At 39.7% G+C, this 17,135-nt stretch overlaps 1 protein-coding gene across 1 annotated transcript; it reads right to left on the bottom strand.

The window, feature by feature from the left end:
- Positions 1-1,780: 1,780 nt before the first annotated feature.
- On the bottom strand, positions 1,781-15,190 carry serpine2 (serpin peptidase inhibitor, clade E (nexin, plasminogen activator inhibitor type 1), member 2). Its single transcript, XM_080458962.1, has 9 exons — positions 15,032-15,190; positions 9,552-9,821; positions 9,102-9,329; positions 7,788-7,985; positions 4,741-4,939; positions 4,463-4,560; positions 3,009-3,095; positions 2,402-2,485; positions 1,781-2,320 (listed from the first exon to the last, which is right to left on the bottom strand). The coding sequence occupies exons 2-9, from the start codon at positions 9,802-9,804 to the stop codon at positions 2,283-2,285; spliced, it is 1,185 nt and encodes a 394-aa protein (XP_080315088.1). The 5' UTR covers positions 9,805-9,821; positions 15,032-15,190; the 3' UTR covers positions 1,781-2,282.
- Positions 15,191-17,135: the final 1,945 nt, after the last annotated feature.

The following is a 17,135-nucleotide window of genomic DNA, read 5'->3' as shown; positions in this document are numbered from 1 at the left end:
TGAATTTCATAAAACCATTAACGTAATAACTTCCCAATAATGTCGAATCAGTGATGATAATTCTGAGAATGTTAAATTGCGTTTATAATCGGATGTTGTCCCAAATGACTTGCAAAATTCAAGGTTAGATGGAATAGAGCCAGAAAGGATTGATACAAATAACAATAGGAAGTCCGCATAAAGGCAAGTTTTCTGTTACAATGCTGGATAGTAATGGACTCAGATTACAGCCCTGTCTCGTCAATCGTGAGAGGAAAAGATACTGAATAGAGCATATTCCTAAAAACAGATATACATGCATACTTGAATGTCCTGTGGCCTCAAAGGGCTGTAAATACTATGCAATTAAAGGATTATATATCAACAATTTTATGAACTATTCACAGCGATGCATTGGTTTGCGCTCTCGTCTCATAGCAAGACGGTTAAGGGTTCGAAGTTTGAAGTTTGAATTTTCTACAGATACTCCAGTTTCCTTCCAGTTTAAGAACATGCTTGCACGGCGAATTGGTGACTCTCCATTCCATTGGCGTGATTGAGACAGTGTGTTTGACTGTGTTTGCCCTGTGATGGGCTGGTCCATGTTAGATCAGCTTCAGTACCCAGCGACCCTGATGATGGAGCAGCGCAGTAGATGTATGGATGGATTACTAGTATAGACTCGACGTTGAAGTCCTCAAATACAATATCGCCTTTAAATATTGAGCCAATTTCAACATTATGGTTTTAAAAGAAGTAATTTCACCTACATTTAACACATGAAATCAAATTCACACTAAATCCTTTAATTTTATAAAGATTCTATTTGTAGTCATAATCCCTTGTGGTGGTTTATGGAAACAGGTTGCATCATAAAGGAAATCCAACAGAAGAATCAGTGCAAAACAGGCATAACAGCCATATAATCTGTTGGGGAAAGTCCAGAAAGGAAACAGGACAAAGAAAAATCAAAAATCAAAAGTAATAGTGCGTTAACATTTTATGGTCTAAACAGTCACTTTTTAGATCCAAAACAGAAAACTGAAGTTAATTCTGAACTAACACTTCTAAAAAAGTTCTCTTTTGAATTAAAAGTAGAACTTGTGTTTGATGTATTTTTCATCGCTGAGGTTTGGAAAGTGAAGCCCATATAACGTGTTATTTTACCACTCTAGTTCAGAGGTGTAGAACTGATTTTAGTTCAGGGGTCACACCGGTCCAATTTCAACTCAAGTGGGCCAGACTGATGAAATAGTGTCATTATACCCTTTAAACTTCAACTGTAAAGTTTTTCCATTGTTGTGGCATGGAGTACACATTTTTGCACAATATTCAATAATTACTACAAATCTCAACAAATGATTTGTTTACTGTAGTTTACATTGCTGTTGGTGTACTATTCACCTCCAGCACAAGCTTGTACCTTCTTTGTTTACAGTTCCAGTATTTCCATTTTGTATAGAATCCCATTGAACTGATATTTCCAAGCTCGTTATGCTTGTTTTTTGCTGCCATTATGCTCTTTTGTTCTATTTGGCTGGTCATTGTTTTTGTCTGTTAAAAAAAGAAAATGATGGTTGCTTTGTAGACGTGCATCACATCCAATGTGCAACTCGCAATAAAGAGATTTAAATAAAAACCAACCTCAACATAAAGCTAATTTTACTGATACCTTAAAATTAACATGCGAGTGCGTCACTGTGAGTCAGTACGTGTTACTACAACACACTGGTGTTTATATACAGCTTCTAATGGAAAAAAAAAAATAACAATGAAACCAACCTTAAAAGAAGAACAGAGTCACATGTTATAAATATGTTTTTATTTGTTGTCAATAGTGAAGCCAGTATCACAACAGAACATTCCCTTTGCTGGGGGAAAAAAAGAACAGACTTTAAAATGAATGTAAAGTCTTGACGGTGTGATGAACGCCGCCATAACTTAGGAGTGAAAACTTAGGAGCTACGACCACATGAGAAGTAAAACTTCAAAGAGGAACATAAAACACAAACTCATGAGTTCAGGAAACACACAAGTGACATTCAAAGTTTAAAAAAAAAAAAATAAATGGAAGAAATTAAAAAAAAAAAAACGTATAAAAAAATTAAAACAGCTGGAAAAGATTTAGTCTGCAAAACATTTTTATACAGCATGTTATGCCTTACAGGAAAAATTATGAACTTTAAAAGCAATATTTAAAACAAATATACTGTATGTCCACATTGTACATAGGTCTAGAGCCAAGTGTGGGTGTGTGCATGTACTCGTGTGTGTGTGTGTGTGTGTGGTCATGACGGCTGGACTCATGGCTGGTTCATCTGACCCATGAAGAGGATGGTACCTGGAGACAGAAGGCAACACAACATCAGAGTTGTTCTTTTTTTCCTCCACACAGATCTGTTAAGTAAAAGACGGTGTGTACCTGTGGGGTTGTGTCTGATGAGGAAGAGGAACGGTCTGTCCACAGAGACCCACGGTGGGGAGGACCGCGTCAGCAACACAGCAGCTGAACACACACAAAAACCACGTCAAGTCAAAAAAAACAGAAAACTGTGATCAACACTGCGCTCATTCTGCGTCACCTCAGGTGGTGCTGTGTGGACGATATAGTGACATCTAGTGGTGGAAATAAAAATGAACCCTACTTGAAGCTATAGCTGCTACTCAAAACTTGTGTTCTGCAGAATCCCAATACCAATTGTAGCTTATTTAGAATTTTTTTAATAAAACTATAAGCTATAAACAGTTTTAAACAAAAGCACACTTTTTTTTTTTTAAGAGTGGCATAAATTAGTGAAAAGGAAAATATATATAAAAACATAAGAATAACATAATTAATGACATTGCTCATAATGCTCTCATCAGTCTGAACCTTTATTTTGTATTTTACATGATATATATATATATAATTAGACAAGAGTTTAGACAAGAGAAAAGGCATATTGTTATTCTTATGTTCTTTAGATTTTTTTTGTTGTTCCAAGTTTTGTTGTTTGATGCAAGTTGCACATATTCTCGGTCATACTCACTGGTGGCTGCTGATGCTTTCGTTCCGTCTTCATTCACGATAACTTTGGCCTTCTGGAGCGCCTTTGACACGTGCACAGGCTCCGTACCTGAGAACACAAATCAATCCATCTTTCCGGTCAGTTTTACACAACGGGTGTCAGAGATGAGGTCCGTGGGCCAAAACCGGCCAACGACTTTTGGATATTTCACTGTATTTGACATCAGAAGGTTTCTTTAAATCCGGCTTCATGTTGAGATTGTAGTAATTTTCTGTAGCGATTGTTTGGTTTTGTGAAAATATAGACATTTTCCTCACGTGTACTTTGTGTTACAACAAAGAGAAACTTTAGATTTGAGGATTATTATGGGACAGCTTTACTGGTCCAGCCCACTCAAGAGGAAATCAGGTTGTGTGGGGCCCCGAAACTAAAATTAATTTGACAGCCCTGGTTTACACCATCATCACAACCGTGCAGTTCATATAAGACGCCACAAGATGACCTTGGAGTGAAAATCCTCATCTGTCTGACTGGAAGTAATGTGTCCCGCCACACGATGGCGCTGAAGCACTGTTCACAGCTCCTTTCATTCCTCCACAGGGGGAAGATGATTCAGTTTTCACACTGGACAGTCAGACACTATTCATCCGTCTAACAAACTCTCAGCAGTAAACAGCCAACAGACTGATCTGCTTGAGGTTCAAATAGCTTAAAGTTATTCTACAGGAATCCACACGGGGAAAAAAAAAAATTCAGGACCCAGTTTTAGTTGTTGATGTACATCTCTATTACGTTGTCAATCCCTCTCTGAAGAAAGTTTGTCATTACACAGACAAACGCGTAGTTCCACTGTTTAAAGTTACTACACCAGAAAATAATCTTTAAAGTATACTTCCCATATAAGGTATTAATTCTGTACAGAGAATAAACCAACATGCCAAAACAAGACCACTCTCACTCATTCCCAACCCATGGTTTCCTAAATCAATCACACCAAAGTCGATATGTTTACAAACAAACCCGTGCACATGGGTTTCTGGGGAAAAAAACAAAGATGGCGTCGCAGCAGCTTCGGCGAAAATATCAACATTTGACTGATTCAGCCCGGAAAAAAACCCCAGACTTTCTCAGAGAGAATTCAAGCCAAGAGAATAATCTTAAATGTTGTGAAACTGATCGTTAATCGTTTTTCCAGTGCGAATCGTGATCTCGCGAGATCGAGTGTACAAACGGGATCTTGTGACACAATGCCTCGGGAATCTTCGGGGGTTTCCGTGCCCGGTAAGATTGGAGTTTAATTGTAAACATATCGACTTTGGTGAGATCGATTTGGGCAACTGCGGGTGATGGTCTTGATTTCGTGTATTGGTTTATTCTCTGTGCAGAAGTGATTCCTTTTAGGGGAAGTATAGTTTAAAGATTTCTGGTAGAGCAACTTTAAAATGTCTGAGAGCCGAGGCTCTGCTTTCACTCACTGAGGTGACTGAAGTCTGCTTTGTCCTCACTGAACATGTCTGTGATTCCCAGAGCTGCAAGAGGAGCTTCCAGATCCACCTCAGCATCAGCAGTGAACCTGGAGAAAACACAGACAGACGACAGACAGACAGACAGACAGACAGACAGACAGACAGACAGACAGACAGACAGACAGACAGACAGACAGACAGACAGACAGACAGACAGACACCCATGAAAACAAATTTCTTCACACAAAATCAAGCGTATCAATACAAGTGTGTGTGTGTCTTCCTACTTGGGGATGAGCAGGCGAACCTTCCTGCTGTGCATCATCTTGGTCCAGCTGTGCACGGTGGCGGTGCTGATGTGCGGGACGACCCTGGACAGAGGCGTGTCCTCGTCGGAGGGCAGGACGATCAGCATGCTCACCGTGTTGCCGTGATACGGGAGCTCGATCACCTTGTACTTGAGGCCCTGCGGCGTGGTGGCCACTCCTGGTAGAGTGACACGGGGAGAGAGGAGATTGGTTTTACGCTTAAGTATCCGTTCAGGTCAGAACCAGTGTTCAACACGATCAGTTTTTTATTTCCCCCAGATTCCTCTAATCATCTCTTATTATTCCACTCTGTAGATGGAGAGATCATCAAGAAATCAGCAATCTCATGTTGAGGGATGCTGATCTGGAACTCTTCCCCGATTTTGAGGCTTTTTTCATGGAATGGAATGAATGTTCCTGGAGATGGAAGAATAATGTTCCTTTTCTACACAATCATCGCTCAATGTATCCCTCTTCTGTACTGCTTCATGTAATTTATTACAGCTGACTGTGGGTGAAACCACGTCCACTTGCTCAGTTCTTTTGCACCTGTCCCAATTTTGCAAATAAATAAATAAAAAGTCACATTTTCAAGTTTGAGGACAAACTTCCACTTAAGTGACTTGCAAATCATTGCATCCTGTTTTTATTCATATGCGTGACACAAAGCGTTGGATGATGTGTTTGCGTGAGTCTGCATGACTGTGTTGTGAAAGTGTTTTGTTTGAATCTGGAGGACGATCGCTGCCCACTGTTCTTATTTAGTTTAAACAAGCTGCAAATTTCCTGGCGGGGGAAGCATTCATCTTTCCGAGAAAACAGCAACTGGAGCAGCCAAGAGCACAATTATTGCACTTTTAAAATTAAAACTGCAGTTTTATGAAGAGGACAGCAGTATCGGCCTCAAACCATAGACCTCTGCCTTAACACTTTATACAGCCATTAAAATTAACAGCAACACTAAATGTTAGAGAATCAGCACCTCAACTGTGTGTGTGTGTGTGTGTGTGTGTGTGTGTGTGTGTGTGTGTGTGTGTGTGTGTGTGTGTGTGTGTGTGTGTGTGTGTGTGTGTGTGTGGATCCTATTAGACTTTTAAAACTGCATCAATTGAGTCATTTTAAGCTTTTAACTGGGGAAAGCAACAAGTCCCTGTGTGTGTGTGTGTGTGTATGTATATATATATATATATATATATATATATATATAAAGTCAACAGGATAGAAACAGATCAGCTGAATCTATCCACGGCCTCTCCATGACTGCTCCTCTAAATATAGAACACTGACTGAGATATCGTTTCATTTCACACAGGACTCAGTAATATGCTGCGGATGTGCCACGTCCCGACCGGCTTTCAGCCACACTAATAAATGAAGAGCGAGCGCAAAATTAAAAACTAAAACAGTGTAATGATGCAGCAGATCCGAGTGCTGCGTCGCTTATTCTATGATCATTATATTCCAGGACGATTGACTCCTGGCTGACTTTGTGAAAAAAAACAAAACAGAAAGGCTATGATTGCTGTCTTAAACATATATCTCTTTATCGGTTATTTAAATGTCTAATTCACATGCAGGACTCTGCAGGGAATGCGTTTTGCCATATTTCCTGGACTATAAGGCCTCGTTCACAGTGCCAGTGAAAGTGCCAATCCCAATTTATTTTTTTCACACCAGACCCAGGCCTCGACCGTATGTGGTACCAATCGGATATTTTTCTACATGCGACTGCTTCGCCATTGACGTGTGACTGACGTCACGGATAAGCGCCGGAGGAAGCGGCTCTGCCAAAATGTTAAAAGCTGTGCTCTCTTTTTAAGTCACTCTCCTTCTTTCCCTCGTCAGGTTGTCTGTATTTTGTCGGCTCGTATCTAACAACCACTTGAAAATAAATCTACATGGGCTGACCAGCGTTGCCAGATATGGCAGTATCCCCCAATTGTGGAGCCAAACTCTCTTACCTTTTAACTTTGTTTGTTTTTGAGCATTTGTAGTGTTCATTGTTACAAATGTAATAGTTATAAGGTTTTGACATGATTCCTACCCGGGGTGAGATTTGGGCTGGTTTTTATTGAGGTGTGTGGGTTTTATGTTGTTTGGGCTGAAAACAGTGAGTCACATCTGGCAACCCTGGTGCTGACCAGCGTGCCATGCGTAAATAGCGTGCTCAGGGTGACTTTGCGTCGTCGTCTGCGCTCTGGGGCCCGAAAAACATACGGTCCGATCGTGTTTACACGGCAGGTTGCGTTTGAAATGATCACGCAAAAAAAATCCGATCCCAGCAAAAAAAATCGGAATTGAGCATCAAGACCTGTGGTTTGAACGTAGCCTTTTGTCACAACAGATTTGTTTTTTGTTGTTGTTTTTTTTTTTTTAAAGCATTGTGAAGAGTAAACAACATTGGGATAAAAGATACACCAGGATTATCAATCTGGAAATGGGGGGAAAAATAAAATTTACATTCTGTAAATCTGTTCCTCAGCTTTTAATACAATTAACCTTAGTCGTTTTCTTCATCGTCATAACAGTTTCTTTGCTTTTCTCCGGTCCGTTTTCTACCTTTATTCTAACTTCTGCTGTGTCGATTTTGCTTTTTGGAGACTTTTTCTTTTCTTTTTTTTTTGCTCGGTCAAACAAATATGATAGTGGCTATGGTTTTTCTGTGGAACTATAGCAGCTTTCTGTGGTCCTACAGTGACAACTAGTGGTCCAACATTGGTATACTTTGATCATAAAATCACTTCACATGACCAACTGAAAAAAGTCTGCTTTATAAAAAAAATACAGTAATCTAGTGTGGTATACTCCACATGCAAAAACGTATTCTGATAATGAAGCAGAATGATGGTATTTCTAACTTTTGGTAAAAAACTACAGCTTTGGAAGAGTCGCTTTACAGATTGTACTAAAGTGTATAAATGGACCTACTAAAGTGACCAGTGAATGTATTCAAACCATTTCCAGCCTAACGCAGACATAAAGCAGAATTCTGATCCAAAGGAAAAGAGTTGGTCTAAGTCACTCACCTATGTTGAAGACCGACAGCTGAGACATCATGGGGACTTTATACACGTTCCCGTCCCCCGCGGTGAAAGCTCTCATCTTGGTGTCCTCTGGCTGGAAGCGCGACTTCCACAGGCCTTTGAAGTAGATGGAGTTTAAAGCCACCAGGCGGGTCAGAGCCGGATCCAGCATGTCCGCTTTGATCAGACTGGGGATGTGACCTGGATAAATGTGCCACAGAGGATCATTATTCGACCAGCAGAGGTCTGCATTTTAAAGCATCGCTCACATTCCTCGCAGCACGGATGAAGACGGAATGATGCAGCTGCAGAGAGGAAAAGTTCAACACAGCAGAAAACACTCACAGATTGGTTGAATGTGGTTTCTCATTGTTGTGTGGCCACAAAAACTAGAGTTTCAGTAAGAGGTGGCGGCTCTCAAAGATGCTGAGACGACCTCAAGGCAGTGACTTTCAACCACTGCACTCTGGGAAATTCTCCAGTTTCATTTCATTGGTTACAAAACTTAGTCACTGCAAATGATTTTGCATTGTTGAGCATCTGTGACTGCAATGTGTTGGCTGATCCAGTAAATCAAACACCCTTCAATTTAAATTTCACTGAGCCAAAAGCCAGAACAGATGTGAGGTTGCAGTTTTCATAAAAATGTGTTGTGCATTATTTCACTGTGTTTACTGTACTGTTACACCAATTACAAGGTTTTCAGAATTCAGGGAGATATTGAATAGAATGTTTGGATATAGAAGAAGGGTTAGGATTAAATAAGGGTTGCCTCTTCATTTTTAGAAATGATCATTGTTTGTGTGCATGTGTGGAATGAGTGACTTAATATACTATACTACTACACTATAACTGTCGAGACATGGGTACATTTTTCCCTACACCGTGTACATAATTGTGTATATATGTACAAATGTAAATATGAATGACATTTTGTAAGTTCAGGATTGAACTACATACAAAACCTAAATCTGGACAGTAAAAAAAAGCTTTCTAGTCCTTGAAATAAATACTGTTATTTGCAAGACAAGTATATAATTTTGATCACTGGGTATAAAAAGCTTCAGTACAGATTTTTTGGAATGAAAGGCTATAATTCAGATGCATTCTTCAGAAGACAAAAACATTTGGCGTTGACAGTCTTTCACGGACCATAAATAAGCTTCTGTTTCACACGTTCACTTACTTTTTCCTTTCCATCTAACCTGATGCCAATATTACTTTGAACAATACGACACACTTACAATAATAATAGACATTATTAAACAATTAGAAAATAGTGGTTTTCCTATGTCCAGTGGAGACCCTGACCCCCACCTTTGGTCTTGTTGTTGACCCATTCGTTGATTTCGTCTGCTGCTGCTTGAGCATCGCTGAAGTCCAGACCTCTGGTCTCACACTGGAAGTTGGCTCTGTTGGCTTCCAGAAAAGAGTCCTTCATGGAGAAGTCCTTCTGGCTGAACATGGCGTTGGCGATCAGGACGACGTCCTGATTGGACTTGGCCGTCAAGGTCTTGTGCAGCTTCCTCAGCATCCGGTAAGGGCCTGTGGGAGACCAGGTCAAGTTTTAACTTATTCCTCAAACGCTGCCTCACACGCAGACGAGTAAATAACCCAATTGTTGATAGAATGGTGCTGGATGGAGGTGTGGATGAAGTCTATCCTCAGATGTCCGATCTGGTGGCTGTACTTCATGTAGCCAGCTCATCTACTTCACTCTGAATCGAGGATGAAAACGCACAGCCTCCGGGCAGAAGTATCGCTCACCATTTTTCTTGTAGCGCAGTCCGCTCAGCAGCTGCTTCCTCGTCTCCCCCCGGGCTCCAGGCAGCAGCATGCCGAGGATGGAAGCCACTCCGTGGGGGGAAAGCACCACGTTTTCCAGGGGCTTGGAGCGGACTACTTGCTGAAACACCTGTATGCCAAGATCAGAGCCCCGTTCACCGTAGGTGGGGGCCTGGGACTGCACGCCGTACACGGTCACCAATGCATACAGGCACAATAAGGGGAGGTGCTTCATGGTGAAGCCTGCAGAACCTGCATCAACAGAAGAGACAAAGATTTAAAGTAGTTTCATCTGTCACCAGAGCCAGTGTGTGTGTGGAGGGTCATGAATTAACTTTGAGAAGCTCAAGGAGCAGTAGGTGACAGATCTTATCGATTCACAGACTCTACAACTGAACATAATCAGAGCCCCCGAAAAAACTAAATCAATACTGCAGGAAAACAAGAGGAAATCCAGCAAGTGAAGAGTAGTACTGTGCAGTACCTATGACCATTCATGGTCATCATATTTACATGCAGTCGAGAACTATTGCAAACGACTAACTATAACTGTTCCCAGTGAAGTTTTGACGAGTCTACGTGGCCGCGGAGCACCATTGTCATGCACACCAAAAACACAAGGGAAGTTTAGGGTTTTCACTTGCTGTGTAAACGAACCCTAAATGATGTGGAGCTCAGGTATTTTAACTCTTTTGATGTGTCACTAAAGCTTTCATTTGTTAATAATTCATTGTTCTTTCTACTAATGGACCACAGGGTGCGAGGTGTGGCTCACTGATGCTCTACTGTGTTTGACGGTCCTTCATTGTGGTTGTTGGGAGTCTCTCATGAGGGTGACCAGAGGTCAGTAATGATTGATCATTATCCTTTGAAGCCATTCTTCATGCTGGTTACCTGCTTGGCAACATAAGAGACCGAGTTTATGCTAAGAGAGGGCCTGAGGGGGTGAAACGCCCAAAGAGTCTTAACACCTGAGCTCCCCAATATTAAGCTTGACTAACCGGACTGGTCGGGGAAACTTCATGAACTGGTGAAGCAGTTCATTAAAGAGGGAAGTTTCGTCTGAAAAATACAACCTGGTCTGAGGTATCCAAGCTGGAAGAAAACCTGACCGTGTCTATATCATCCATGCTTCTGAAGTGTCTGTGCTTGAACTAAACCAGATTGTTTGGGAACCTCTTTGTATGTGATGAGAGTCCTCAAGAGTCCCGATACTTCACAGAGGAAGAGCTTATTGGAGTGTTTTCATGGACTTTGTGGAGAGACTGTCATAATTAGCTCAATAGCAGGTTGGATTTATGTTTTAGATAATGTGGTTATAATGTCTGTCTTTTGTTAAAATCTGCAAACTTGTAGAAAAGGAATCAAACTTCCTAAGATGCTACAACTGATCCAGTTTCTGAACCGAAGCTGCCGGATCATCGGCATGTTGGTAGTTTATCTCATCTCATTTGTTTTGATTTGACATCAGTACTTCATAAATTCATTCTTCTACTGCAAAGATGAATATTTCAGAGCATCATCCTCCAACTGACTGTCTGTTTATGCATTTTGGTAGTTTACACGAACACAGTCATGGAAGACTGCCCTTTAAACTTTTCTGGAATGTGCAATACTACAGTCGTAGTAATTAGCTTTTCTGCACATGCATGATTGAAACAACAACAAAAACAATGGACGACCAAAAGAATATTGCTTCTGCTGCTAAATCTTTTAAATCCCATAGCTCTTTTCTAACAAAGTATACATGCACTTTGCCTTCACCTCATCAGTGGTGCCACATTTCTCACATTCATCGCATACTGAGAGGGCCTATACGATAAAATGCGACAGCTTGAAGGAGCTTGAACGTTCACGTCATACAGTTCTGTGCATGCAAGTAAGTGTGATTGTATTACAAAAAAAAAACAACAACACAGCAGCAATGAGAGGCCTGATGTGAAAACTGCATTGTTTTCGGTGCGTTTCTGTGTGTATGATGAGCGGAAATGCAACAGGCTGAAACTTTAGCTGAAACTGAGGAATGAATCAGACTGAAACACAGAGTGATGACAGACCAGCTCATGTGTACAGCAAGTTATTTTATTTTTAACGGACTGCTGTTTAACCTTTGCCCGTTAAACGTAAATCACTGAAATTAGCCGTGTTGCTGAAACACGGTGGACAAATAAAGTTTGTCAAGAGAAAAACAGTCACTTTTTAAATGGTGTACCTCTTACTCATCTAAACACAGCAGGCCGTCCATGACCGCAAACACTCGAAGGGCTCTCTTCTTTTGTTTTAAATTTAGAGCAAATTAAATGTTTCAGAACCACTTAAGGAGAATGATTCAGCATTACCCTTTGAGGCAGAACCGACTTCGCCACAGGAGCTGGACTCAAAGCCTGATGCTGATTTTTCTTATTTATAAACTTGAACTCTGTTTTTTTTTTGTTTTCTTTATTCCTGCACCATCAGAGTTGGAACAAGCTGAACTGGTTCAGTTCACAAATTTGGAGCTAAAACTCAGATTCAAAATTGAAAACCACAGTAAAAAGTAATGGGCAGTTTGAACCAGAAAATTTCAGAGGAAATGTTGTGTGCCTGCCTCTCGCTGCTGACATCCTTTTGATGATACCTCCTCCGTGAGGTGCCTCTCCCATCTGCTTTGTATGGGAATTTTTTTGCGATTTATTCGAAAACGGTTTGACAAATCATTAACAAAAGTCACAGAACGCTATTCACAAACTTTCTGCACGTTTTCATGTGCTTTTTGTGTCCATGATCCCAACGGTGAGGTACTAGTAGTTACACACCAAAAATCGGGGAGGAAAAATAAGAAGAATAAGAAAAAATGGCCTCCTTGGACAGTAATCTTTGCACCTTGCCACTGAGGCAGGCACAAGAATTACATCCAACCAAACTGTTTGTTTTTGGTCTATGATGATAGTAAATGTATCCCAGCCATTTAGGAATATCATGAAGATGGACTCAGTTTCTAAAATTCTGTCATGAAACTCTTTCCAGCACACGTTGCCATATTCACAGTAGAAATTAACTCCAGGTTGATGCTGGAAGGTATTTTGAGTTACTTATTATTTAGAATAGATTAGAAATACATTTCTGATGAGGCTTAGTTTGAATCAAATCTGCCACAGCTCCTCTGTAACGGCTCCCTAAATCCTTGTAGAAAAATGATGTAGAAAAACACATCAGCCTATTTTTTGAAAGAAGACTCTTATCTTAAAGGGGTCGTATTATGCAGCTTTTCAACACTTTCAATATCCTGTGTGAGCTGGACTGGCTCCGCCCACACATGCCCATCTTGGGAAGAGGAGGAAGTACTTCCTCTCGCGGTGCCATGTGCCAGAGCAGAGCTGCCTAATTGTGGGAGGAGTCAAAGGGAGGAGCCTACCTTGATTGGGATTGGCTAAACCCCCCATGACACTATATAGGGTTTGAGTTCTAATTCGCTCGTAACAACGCACAAAATTGAAATAAGCCAGGGACAGAGAGGACAGACTTTCTTCACTTCTGGGGCGTCATTCCAGGTATGGGGACGAGTAGTACTGTTGGAAAACAATTAGAAAGTGAGTTATAATTATAATTTTGCATATGACCCCCTTAAAACAGCAACTAAAATTATAACAAAAACAGCTTTAAGAAGCGAAGATAATATATAACACTTTATTCATCTTTTGCTAATTTTGCAAAGGATTCTCTCATTGATTTCAGAAGGCGTGAATGACGCCACTATGCAAGCAGCGTGGCGACATCATTCACCAGTGCAGCTAGCAGGAAATATGGCGCCAAAGTGGAACACAGGCTCAAAAGGTTTGGTTACATTTCACTAGAAAGGATGACAACCGACATGCAGAAACACTCGCACACACAGCATGCGATAACTTTGAATGAATTTCGTGTCGTCGACCCGCTCCAGAGTGATTCTCAACCCAGCACCACGTCCTCTGCTGTTCATACAGCTTTAAGCTGTGGGCCTCTTAAGACCTCACTGTTGGGTGTGTAAGGTCATGTTACGTCTAAACTAAACAAAGATGATGCTAATCGACCCGTTTGTTCTCCTTTTTTCCAAATAGAAATCAGTAAGGAAAAGAAAAATGATAAAGGACTTAAACAGAATAGAAAATGGAATCAGAATGGTAAAAGTCTTAATTCTACCCCTGTGGCACATTATAGCGTGTTACAAGCAGGAAAAGTACTGTGAAGCTGACTTATTAAACAGATTAAAAGTAGACATTTATCCTCATTCTACAGTGCCTGTCTCCTCCTTAGCCACACCTACTTAATCACCTGTTGTGAGAGTGATAGTTTGGGAGAAGAGTGAAGAAATTCAGGAGTCACCACCAGTACTCTCTTTATATGGTGACTCATAGTACAATTCCATAAAACAATTGCCTTGTGGTGGATACATCACCATTACAAATACTTACATTACTTGTATTCTGAGTACTTTTCCAGTTTTCAATTTGAACATATACTTAAATAAATGTTACATCATGTAGTAGTGTTGCAGTACTCGAGAGCGATGCACATTTTCAAAGTCTTTGTCTTGACTCGGACTCAGTCCCTTAAAGCCTTGCTTCAGATGCTCCTTAAAGTTCCCAGATCCAGACTCGGAAAAAGAGGCTGTGCCTTTTCTATGAAACCGCTTACCTGTTCAGATTAGAACCGTCTATTGATACCTTCTGAAGACACATATATACTCAGTGGCTTCCAATTCTAGTTGAGCACTGATACCTTGATATATGGCAATTTCATTTCATCACAGATTATGTCTTTTTTTTTTTTTCCTCATAAACTGTAAAGCACTTTGGTCAACCTTTTTAAAATGTGTGCTATATAAATAAAGTTGACTTGACTTGCATTTGAATCGGTTTCAGCTTCTTATACTTTTGGTACTTTTAAAATCATAAGTTGCAAGAGAGCATGAACACAATTCTCATTTACAGTCATTAATGAAGAAATTGATGTCTTTCAACTAATAAAAGTCCAGTTTTGTGTTGACAAAAGAAGCCACCATGATACAAGTTTTCATATATACAACTGGTTGTCCAAAAATATTAGTTTGAAGGTAAAATCATATCCAAATAAATAGATTTTGAGTTACACTTTTACCAAACTTGACAAAATAATATTGTTGAACAAACAATATATGGGTTGCATAAAATCGTGGTGGAACGGGAAAAAAATTAACAAATTTGCATGATGGTTGTATAAAAGAATTGTTATTATTTACTATTTATTTTTAGCAAAATAAAAAAATGAAAAAAATAAAAAAAATAACCTGACGGACATGATAGGCCTACAAAATGGTATTTGAATTAGCTCTGTTTTTTTGTTTGGTTTGTAATTCGGTCTAAAAGCTGAAGTTTAACGCAGTTTTAACAGTTTTAACGACAGGACGCTGGTATATTGAGAACATATGTTCATTAAAGTGGACGTTAAAACCCGTCAGTTCTTACCTATCAGGTGAAAACACAGCAAGAAGAGTCCCGGAGGCGAAAGTGGTGCAAAGCTCTTGATTTTAAAGCAGATACGGAGGGTGGTCCGCGAACGGTCTTTATTCCAGGGGAACTGAGTTTATACTGCCTGCGCCGCCTTTCAAAGCGGAATTTATCTCCGTCAACCCCGCCTTCCACCCGAGTTAATAACACCGCACACACTTCCGCTCAACCTTCAGAATGAAAGCACGTAGCTCATTTTATTTTATACTGCTTTCTTTTGCGTTTATTCAACACTTAAAGAAATTTATGGCTGAAGTTTACTAATTTGTGACGGTACTTTTTTTAAAAGAGCGAACAAAAGATGGGGGGGGGGGGGGTCCACGGAAATTCACGTTTACGCAACTACTTCCGATAAGAATTGACGCGCATAAAAACGTACGTGCTTGCTCAAGACGACGACAACAACAATTACAATACACTAAGTAATAATAATAATAATAATAATAATAATAATAATAATAATAATAATAATTATAATAACAATAATAATAATAATTCCTACAGGAACAATAACAACATAACCAACAACAGCAGCCACAATAACAAAACAACAACATCAACACCACAAACAACAACGATGACAGCAGCATCCATCCATCTATTCATCCATCCATCTAAAGCTAAAGCTTTATTCCCTAAATGACGTGGTAAAACTCATCAGTGTATATGTCAATATTTGAGGAATTCATGACAGTGGTGTCATACTTTGTCAATATTTACACAAATTCTAAGGATTCCTACATGAGCATAACCTAATTTTCCATGTCTCCTGTGATTGTCACCCATCGTTGTTAGTTTTGAAGAAAATAAATGTACGTAATCAGGGAGTATATTGTGTAGAAATACTAAGGGAATCATTACCAATAACACTTCCAAATCTCAATTTAAAAGGTTTTATCAGTAATTTCAAAGATGATTAAGTACTTTTCATTTCTATAATAATTTTCATCCGTTTTTGTGATGAGTGATGTCGAAGCTGCAATTTCTCTAATCAGTTCAAGTATAATGTAAATGTTTGCTGAAATATGAAGGCAAATGTCATCCTTTTGGTCCTCATGTATAGTATAATAGTGAAAATTTACTTGAACATAATCAAAAATAATATTTTGGTGTCTAAACAGTGGGTCATGTGATCTGCCATTCCTGGCCAAACAGAGGATTACCAGAGGTTTTGAATTACAAGGGATTAAATGAGAGTGTATGGGCAATTACGACTAAAGCCATCGTAAATGTTTACCTTGAGAAACAGCAGAGCGGGGTCTGTCTCACTACTACATGTTTTCTGGTGTTTTGGACGTAGGGATGCAGAGATGAAACTCCTGTGAAAATAAACAGGGTGAACTTGTCTGTGTTTGGAGAGCTTCAAGGACTTCATCAGTGAACACACAGCTGTGTGCCACACAGTCCGAGGCCGCCTCCATTCTGTTATTCTTCAAACCAAAAAAAGCAAGACGACGTCTGTTCCAAGCTTGATTTATTTTCAAGGTCTTAGATATTATCAGCACAGTTCTGATAAGGAGCCAAGAAAACATTTAAGTTTCACTCTTACCATCAAAACAAGACTAAACTTGTGCACAGCCGGATGTGTGCATGGTTGTGCAACATGTGTGGAAATTCACTTCCACTCTATCTTTACTGCAGCCCTTTTAAATAGGATTTCACTCATTTACCGACATGGAACAGTAAAGTTAGCTGATTCATTTTGAAACATCAGAGGCTAGTGTGAAACATCAGGTTTCGAATTATGAAATGTGTTTGCAAGATTGGTCAATAGCCGGATAATACAAAAGTATTCACACATAAATGTCACACAGGAAAAACTTCCACAGGTATCGTCTTGAACTTATTAGTCCGCATGTACTTTAGTTTTATTGTTCTTTCTTCTGATATCCAGAGGACAGTTTTAGTGTTCTTCAAACCAATCACCATATAAATGTTGCTTTTTATAGTTTTTTTAAACAAATAAAGTAACTATATTGACTTTAAAATAAAAAATACACTGATATCAACACATGCAATATTCATTTTTTGTGAATCCAGTACGTCTCAACTCAAATTTTCA

Source organism: Lipophrys pholis (genome assembly GCF_963383615.2).
Source record: "Lipophrys pholis genome assembly, chromosome: 3".
Taxonomy (NCBI): domain Eukaryota; kingdom Metazoa; phylum Chordata; class Actinopteri; order Blenniiformes; family Blenniidae; genus Lipophrys; species Lipophrys pholis.
Note: the sequence above shows the minus strand (reverse complement) of the source record. Positions and strands in the feature narration are given on the sequence as shown.

Coding starts and splice junctions, on each gene's coding strand:
- serpine2 (XM_080458962.1), bottom strand. CDS start 9,804: ATGAAGCACCTCCCCTTATTGTGCCTGTATGCATTGGTGACCGTGTAC. Junction 7,986..9,101: donor GGTCAACAACAAGACCAAAG/GTGGGGGTCAGG, acceptor ACATTTATCCAG/GTCACATCCCCAGTCTGATC. Junction 4,561..4,740: donor GTTCGCCTGCTCATCCCCAA/GTAGGAAGACAC, acceptor TGTTTTCTCCAG/GTTCACTGCTGATGCTGAGG.